This window comes from Sebastes fasciatus, chromosome 13 (assembly GCF_043250625.1).
Source record: "Sebastes fasciatus isolate fSebFas1 chromosome 13, fSebFas1.pri, whole genome shotgun sequence".
In the NCBI taxonomy this organism is placed as follows: domain Eukaryota; kingdom Metazoa; phylum Chordata; class Actinopteri; order Perciformes; family Sebastidae; genus Sebastes; species Sebastes fasciatus.
Genome location: NC_133807.1, coordinates 22,600,023 through 22,608,360, shown reverse-complemented (window position 1 = coordinate 22,608,360; position 8,338 = coordinate 22,600,023). Strand labels below are relative to the sequence as shown.

General features: G+C 37.5%; 1 protein-coding gene across 2 annotated transcripts; it reads right to left on the bottom strand.

Annotated features, from left to right (window-relative positions):
* Positions 1-2,176: 2,176 nt before the first annotated feature.
* phb (prohibitin) lies at positions 2,177-7,184 on the bottom strand. 2 transcript variants are annotated; one of them, XM_074656220.1, is made up of 7 exons: positions 7,056-7,184; positions 5,774-5,871; positions 4,727-4,888; positions 4,211-4,353; positions 3,510-3,626; positions 3,321-3,416; positions 2,177-2,790 (listed from the first exon to the last, which is right to left on the bottom strand). In XM_074656220.1, exons 2-7 carry the CDS (start codon positions 5,856-5,858, stop codon positions 2,578-2,580), a joined length of 816 nt encoding a protein of 271 aa, XP_074512321.1. In that variant the 5' UTR covers positions 5,859-5,871; positions 7,056-7,184; the 3' UTR covers positions 2,177-2,577. The 2 variants fall into 2 exon arrangements, with proteins under 2 accessions (XP_074512321.1, XP_074512322.1); XM_074656221.1 differs by having other exon boundaries at positions 7,052-7,109.
* Between the last annotated feature and the right edge of the window lie 1,154 nt (positions 7,185-8,338).

The following is an 8,338-nucleotide window of genomic DNA, read 5'->3' as shown; positions in this document are numbered from 1 at the left end:
AATAAAATAGAATAGAATATTGTCATCGTATTAAATACAACGAGATTCACAGTTGCCACTTCTGGTCAGTGCTTCAAAATAAATACTTGACAAGACTAAACGAGGCAGATAAAACATATAACAGGTTAAAACACACACAGTTATAAAGCAAATAAAACAGGTAAAGTAGATGTAATAAATAAATATAAACAGAAGTGTTACACTAGAAGTATAAAATATAAAAATAGATGTGATGTAATATAAACAGAGGTAATTGCACTTGTAAAATAGGTAGGGTGGATGTAATAAATAAAATGTAAACAAAGATACAAAATAATAACAAACAAAACAAGAGTAATAGTGTCTGAAAAGGAGTAGGTAGAAGTAAAACTTATATTTCCTTACCCCTTTCTCACTTCTCCTCAATTAACTCATATATTATATATAATGATAATATAATATAATATAATAAAATATAATATAATATAATATAATATAATATAATATAATATAATATAATATATATAATATAATATAATATATAAACTATCCCAGATTTATTTACATCCCAAATTAAATATATGAACAGCATCCCAAGTTTATTTACAACCCACATATCCATCTGAAGTTCAAAAGTAGATATAAACCAACCCTTATCACCACTCTTCCTCATCCATATACCTCCCAAAAATATCTTATTTTTTGCATTTTTCACATTTATGTCTAGACTCCTGGAAACATGGATGATATATACATAAAAAACATATCTAACATTCAGTAATCTTAATCTAATAAATAGGGCTATCAATTGATAAAATAGTTAATCGCAATTAATCACACATTTTTGTATCTGTTCAAAATGTACCTTAAAGAGAGATTTGTCAAGTATTTAATATTTATCAACATGAGTGGGCCAATTATGCTTGCTTTATGCAAATGTATATATATAATTATTATTGGAAATCAGTTAACACACAAAACAATGACAAATATTGTCCAGAAACCCTCACAGGTACTGCATTTAGCATTAAAAATATGCTCAAATCATAACATGGCAAACTCAAGGCCAACAGTCAACAACAGCTGTCAGTGTGTCAGTGTGCTGACTTGACTATGACTTGACCCAAACTGCATGTGATTATCATAAAGAGGGCATGTATGTAAAGGGGAGACTCGTGGGTACCCATAGAACCCATTTTCATTCACATATCTTGAGGTCAAGGGACCCCTTTGAAAATGGCCATGCAGTTTTTCCTCTCCAAAATTTTGCGTAGGTTTGGAGCGTTATTTAGCCTCTGTGATGATACCAGTATCTTCGCTCTAGCTTTAAAACTGAGCCCGCTACAACATAAAAATCGCTAGTTGTGTTAAAGAAGTTAGTGGCGTTGAAATTAATTTTCATTAATGCGTTAACTTTGACATCCCTACTAATAAACCATGCCTTCTTTTAAAATGTTTTTAATCTGATACTCAATATACCAGGGGATAGTTAAAAGAACCCCATCATTAGTTGCATAGAGGTTTTACTTTCTTCCCAAACAGCCATTGTTTATAAAAAAAAATCTATCACATAACAAACTTTAACTTCATCATCAAAGCTACCAATGGCACATAAACTATTTTATCCTTTTTGAGACATCATGGAGAAAAGCAACAATAAACAATGTAACTGAAATCATGCATCCTATGGTGACTATTATGCTAAATAGAAAAATTATGTACATTCACCTCTGAGGCCTTGAACAATAAGTGTGACCACTGGGAGGTAGAAAGAAAATTTTAATGTTGAGTTGAGCCATTTCTGAAACACGGGGCATACACTTTCTCCACACAAACTAAAGACATGTCAACTATAGAGAACGAAGGGTCATTCTCTACCATCTGACAGGTACGTTCCAATAATTCGGGGGTATTATTCATGAAGAAATAATTTGCTAGACAGCAGTTATCCATCCATCCATCCATCCATCCATCTGCAACCGCTTATCCCGTTAGGGGTCGCGGGGGGGCTGGAGCTAGACAGCAGTTATATTCCAGAAATTTTATACCTCTGGCAAATCAGTACAGAGAGAATTTAAGTCAAATGAATACACCATCTCTAGTCAGTTATGTCAGTGAATCAGAAGGAGAGCCTTTCATTATAGGTCTGAATATACGTAGTTGCACAATTTGATGAAACGTTCCAGCACACATAAAGAAGAGTTATGGCATCATCATTTATTATCTTAGCTTTTAAAGGAAACTGTTTTCCCTTGATGTTAAAATCACTCTGTTGCTTTCCACACATGCAGTGCTCTTGGACAATGTAGCAAAGACAAATCTTTAGAGAATTTACTGCATTGTCGATTGTTTTTCAAAACAAGTACTATATATAGGTTACCCTCCACTTCCTTACACATGGGTGGACTTCATAAATGTATCAATCGCAGACCTCTCACTTTGTCTCCCACCATCCTGCTATCAGCAGAGCCCAGTCCAGAGTTGGTTAGAGAAAGAGTGGGAGGAATGTGTGTGAAGTTGAGAGTCCTTTATTGAATCCTCCAACCACCCATTCCACGGCCCTTGTAACAGCAACAGTGGGCTGGACATGAGATGTTATCACTGGGGCAACTGGAGCAATGTGCCCTGTCCTGATGGCAGGTAAGTGACGTTGCGGGAGCGGGAGAGCAGGAAGGCGATGTCCTCCGCTGCCTCCAGCTTACGTAGCTCTACCAGACCATCACCAGCCTCCATTAGGGAGTTGGCGATGAGCAAGGCAGCCTGGGAATCTCCCTCTGCTGAGATGATGGCCGCCTGCTTCTGTTGCTCTGCCTAAAAGGATAAAAAGATTTTGTGAGCTGCCGTAATTTACAATAACTGTGATAGGGTTGAGCGATATGTTAAAATTTTCCACTCCAGCCGTCGTCAGCCTAACATCCAGCGATTGCCAATATAGCCATCTTTGTTAGTCTTTCCAACAACATCGGTCTGGCTGAAATAAAACCCATATTTCGCAGAGTTAGATCTGACAAAAAAGCAGACTCGCACGACTGCACGTTGTTTTCCCACGCTGTATCTCTCCCTGCCTGCTGAGCAGCAGCTGAGCGGTTCTCGTTCGACGGAGTTAGACCATTAAATTAGCAAAATAAAATGACAAACATCACCCAGAAAAAACAACCGGAAATTTACTCAGCCAATCGCCGATAGCTGATATATTTGTCCAATCGCCAAACCCTATATTATAATTCTTATATACTCTATACTTCCATCTTTTTCCCCACAGACACTGCATACACATTTCTGAAGGCACAAGTAGTATAGGGATGACAGGGATGACCTGTGTGTTGTGTGTTATATAATACCTTTTCTACAACGAAACGGGCCCTCTCAGCCTCCTGCTGGGCCACCTGCTTCATCTCAACAGCCTCTGTGAATTCCTTGCCAAAGGTCAAGTGTGTCTGAAAGAACACAATAAAATAGTTTCTCCAAGTTAAAATCCAACTGAAAAGATAACATGGACATGGTTGCAAAATTTGCCAGCAGCTTCATACCAGTGAAACGTCATCCAAGATGAGGCCGAAGGTGTTGGCTCTTTCTGTGAGGTCCTCACTGACCTGCCGAGACACAAGCTCTCTCTGGGTGATGAGCTCGCCGGCATCAAACCGAGCCTGTAAAAAAAAAAGACACACACAGAGTCAGTTTATCAGCTCACTCTCACTCAGAACAAAAACTCTCATCTGTTTATTTGTAATTACTCTTAAAAGGTAGTGTGTAGGATTTGGCGCCATCTAGTGATGTGGTTGCCGATTGCAACCAACTGAGTACCCCTCTGCTCACGCCTCCCTTTCCAAGACTGCTGTAACGTGAGCCGCCGTGTACAAAACCGTGGTAACACCGTTCGCCTCATAGGCCATCCTTACTGGCAGTTTTGCACTCTGCGGCTCACGTTACTGCAATTTCACAAGCATGTAGAAGAACTACGGTGGCCTTCAGGCTACGTAAAAACATGAAAGACTCTCTAGAGCCAGTGTTCAATTTGTCCATTCTGTGCTACTGTAGAAACATGGCGGACTCTGTGAAGAGGACCCGCTCCCTATGTAGATATGGTGGGCTCATTCTAAGCTAACAAAAACAATAATTCTTAGTTTCAGGTGATTATACACCAATGAAAACATAGTTATGAATATTATATTCCATTTCTGCTAATAGATACCCTGAAATGCTACACACTGGTCCTTTAGCTGATACTCACCACTACAGACTTCAAGACCTCTGTGGTGATGGATGGTAGCACCCTCTCATCATAGTCCTCACCAATACTGGTGAAAATGCGTGGCAGCTGGGTGGTCACCGGCCGGAAGAGGATACGCAATGTGATGTTTACATTCTGCATATCTGTGGGGGGAATGATTAAAGTGTAACTCTTACTGCACATATGAGACAAACCTAGACAACATGTTAACATATAGTATATAGCATCGTTACATTAGGGAACATTAAATATGATTTGGGGCTTTTCTTGATTTTAGTAGTATAGCTGAAGATTGACAGAAAAGGCGAAATGAGAGGGGGGGGGGGAATGCAGCAAAGGGCCCCAGGTCGGATGTGATCCAGGCCGCTGCAGTTAGGACTCTTAGCCCATGGGTCACCCGCTCTACCAGGTGAGCTACCAGGGCGCCATAACATTAGATGAGTTTTAAGAAGGACAGAATGCTCATGAGCAACAATGAGGACAACATTACAGCAGTTTAGTAGATGATTGATGTACCTTTGCTGCCTGTGATCACAGGCACGTTGCGTGGACGGGAGCGACAATCAAAGATGATAGGCTTCTGAACCCAGGGAATGAGGAAGTGGGTCCCTTCACCAACGACAATTTCTTGCACTCCTCTGAACCTGTCAAATATCACGGCCCGGTGCCCTGCATCAACTGTAGAAAGAAGTACAGTTAGTCTTGCTGCCAACAAGTTTGTGTATACAGCATAATGTTTTTTTTTATATATAAATAGTTTATAGCTCTGTTAAATGTTTTGTTATTGGGGGTTTTTTCAGGGCAGTGTTTTCATAACTTTTTACATTTCATGACTGTTGAATGTTACATTACTGTTATCGGGTTCATTACAGACATATTTTAGGAAATACATTCATCATTCATTTGACAAAACAAATTCAGTAGGAAACGCACTGCGAATACAAAAAACACAAGCAAATAGAGAAACGCTGCAAATCACATTACAACATAATAGAAGTTTCCAGGAAAACACTCTAGATGAATATATGATGAATAATATCAGATTTAAAAAAATCTAAATAAACATAAACGGCTTCATTGCAAACATCACTGGCAGATGGTTGAAGTATTTCTTCAGCTGCGTTGTACTAGACTTGAGGTATTTTTAACATTTGCAATGCACTTCTGTATCTATTTATATTCTATATATGCATTGTCAAATTCTTAATGTGTTTTATTTATTTGCAGCATTTTTCTAAATGCTGCAATGTGTTGTTTAAGTAGTGACGATGTTTTCTTCATGTACTTGTGCAATGTTTATTTGCATGCATTTTTTACTACACGTTTAACTTTGTATGATTGTGTATGTGACAAATAAACTTGATTTTATTTAAGTTTCAGACATTGCATTGAACTCTCTCGACCACCATATGATGCTGCAGTTAAGTGTGGTGATGCAACACTATTAGTTTCTTAAAACAGCTGCGCGAACGTAATGATCACTTAGTGAGACAGTTAGTAGTCTTATTAGACACCTCATGATTGCTCAGACTTCTTGAACAGTTATGTGTTGTTCGCACTCACCGTTGAAAAGGGCAGAGTTCACAACACCTCCACCGATGGCGAGGGCCAGCCCCAACTTCCCAATAGACTCGAACAGCTTGGCCATGACAGCAATCACACTAGCAGTGGAAATAAGACAAGATAAGATATGATAAGATAAGATATTTCTTTATTAGTCCCGCAGTGGGGACATGTGCAGTGTACAGCAGCAAAGGGGATAGTGCAAAAAACAAGACGCATCAGCTTACACAGTAAAAAAAAAAGAGCTAAACAAAGTGTAACAAAATATGAACCATTTAATTAGAAGGAAGTATAAAAATGGGAGCAGTATATACAGTATTGACAATAAATTAACAAAATTGCACAACTGGAAAATGATATTGCACAGTGAGAATGAAATGAAATGAAATTCCACCTGAAAATATTGCACAGTATGAAGTACACGTTAGTAGTAATAATGATAATGATATTGCACAGTCATGATACAGTATAGTATTTCTAAATCATGTCTCAAAACCTATCTTTACAGGAAGGCCTTTTTTATAGCAATCCCTTGTTTTAAATTTCATTACTGTTGACTTTTTGTACAAAAGTTTTATGTTCAACATTTTATTTTGGCCTATGTTTTTATTCTGTATTATTTTTATCTTGATGTTTGCACTATTTTAACTTATGTAAAGCACTTTGTAACTATGTTTGGAAAGGTGCTATACAAATAAAGTTTATTATTATTATTATTATAGTGCAGTTATGGTCAGTTTTTGGTGTGTAAGTGTATGTGGTCTACTGGGAGCAGTGCTGGTTAAAATAAGACAAGAGGTTGATACAATTAGTACAAATCAACAACATTAAGTGTTTGTGACGGTGTTGTTTAGACAGCAGCCACTATAAACCCCTCTTCCATCCAGTAATAGCTGGCCTTTACCTTGAGCTGAGATGCCAAGGCTGTGGGTGTTAGCTAATTTAGCTAACTACCTAGCATTGTGCTGTACTCAGACAGCTGGCAAGCTAAGCAGACTAAACAGAGCACTATATATCTTAAGAGTTTACAACATGTAAAACATTACTTATATACCATCTGAGATATATTAAAACTACAATAAAGCTCGTGTCAGCAAAGTCACGCCGGGTGAGTGTACGCATGTTATCTCTGGCTGATGCAAAGAGGCTAGCTTAGCTCATGATATAACGTCATTTATACATTACATAGTCTCCAGTTTGCTTTGTAATTACAGCTATACACCCATTTAGTTTTACATTAAGTATTTTCAGTGTTACGAGCAGACTGCATTTCACAACTCACCTCAGTTTCGCTCAGATGTCGATGACCTCCACTAGACGACGTAAGAACACATGAACTGTCTGATCCTCACTGCGCAGGCGCGGAGCATGAAGCAACGCAGCTTCTGATTGGACAAGAGACTTCTTCTTCTTCTACGGTTTGTTTGGCATTCATGTAATGATGCATTACTGCCACCTAGTGCTGTTAGAGTCTGGGTGGATTGAAGGATTAATTAATTGATTGATTGACTGAATAGATACATTACAAGTAAATGTCCTACATTAAAAAAAAACACTTAAATATGTATGTGTTTATCTGTATATGTATATATATATATATATGGATACAGTATATGTGTGTATATATTTGACCAGGAATATTTCAAACGACACATTGGAAGGACCCCTGATTTATCTTTGTGTTCAACTCTTCGGCTTAACGCCTATGCTTGTTTTATGCATGTCAGTGCCCTAGATGATAGGGTGTACTGTCCTAAACCTCTAACAATTTATCATTATTTATGTTTATTTATTTTTATTTTATTTTATTTTATTTTATTTATTTATCTATTTGTTTATATTTATTTTTGTGCCCTCTGGGTTTTGTCATGGGTGGGGGGTGGGTGGGATATCTATCAGTCCAAAACATGTTTGTGCAATGGATTGTCAGAGTTGTATTAACAAAATTCAGAAATAAACTCTGTTTTTAAAAAAAATGAAAAAAAACACTTAAACCTGCAGTATGCAGATTTGTTTTGGCATCATTGGGCAAAAAATCCATAATACTCCTACATCCTACTCTGCACATTTATAGGCTAGTTTTTACTGTATTATACCAACAATGTACAGCTTTATTCTGCACTTTAGTCTATTTAAAAAAAACAACTCTCTACCTCAGTTCTCATCCCACATTATATTCCATATATTTGCAGATGCTGTTAGGAGCACTGGAGGACACAGAGGCACGCGATTTTTGTCAGATTTCCTGTCATGCACTACTGTCAGGATATAGTGCCCGTTTTATAGAAATAACTTTTTTTTTTAAATCATACACTACAGCAGCTTTAAAGCTTTAAGTAAAGGTACAGAAGTACTTAAAGTATCAAAAGTAAAAGTACGACTGATATATTATTATGAATGATATTATTACACTGTCAATACTGATGCAACAATGTGTGAGTAGCATTTTATGTTTATAGCTGATTGAGGTGGAGCAAGTTTTATCTACTTTATATCAGTCTCGTTATTTAATCCAGTTTAGGGGTCAGAGGGTCACAACATAAATCTGAGGCTACTGTGATGTAT

Bases quoted from the DNA above. Each gene is read 5' to 3' on its own strand.
- phb (XM_074656220.1), bottom strand. From the start codon at position 5,858: ATGGCCAAGCTGTTCGAGTCTATTGGGAAGTTGGGGCTGGCCCTCGCC. The intron at 3,627-4,210 runs GTGAGTATCAGC...TTTTTTTTACAG, and splicing joins AGGTCTTGAAGTCTGTAGTG to GCTCGGTTTGATGCCGGCGA. The intron at 2,791-3,320 runs GTATTATATAAC...TTATCCTTTTAG, and splicing joins CCCGTTTCGTTGTAGAAAAG to GCAGAGCAACAGAAGCAGGC.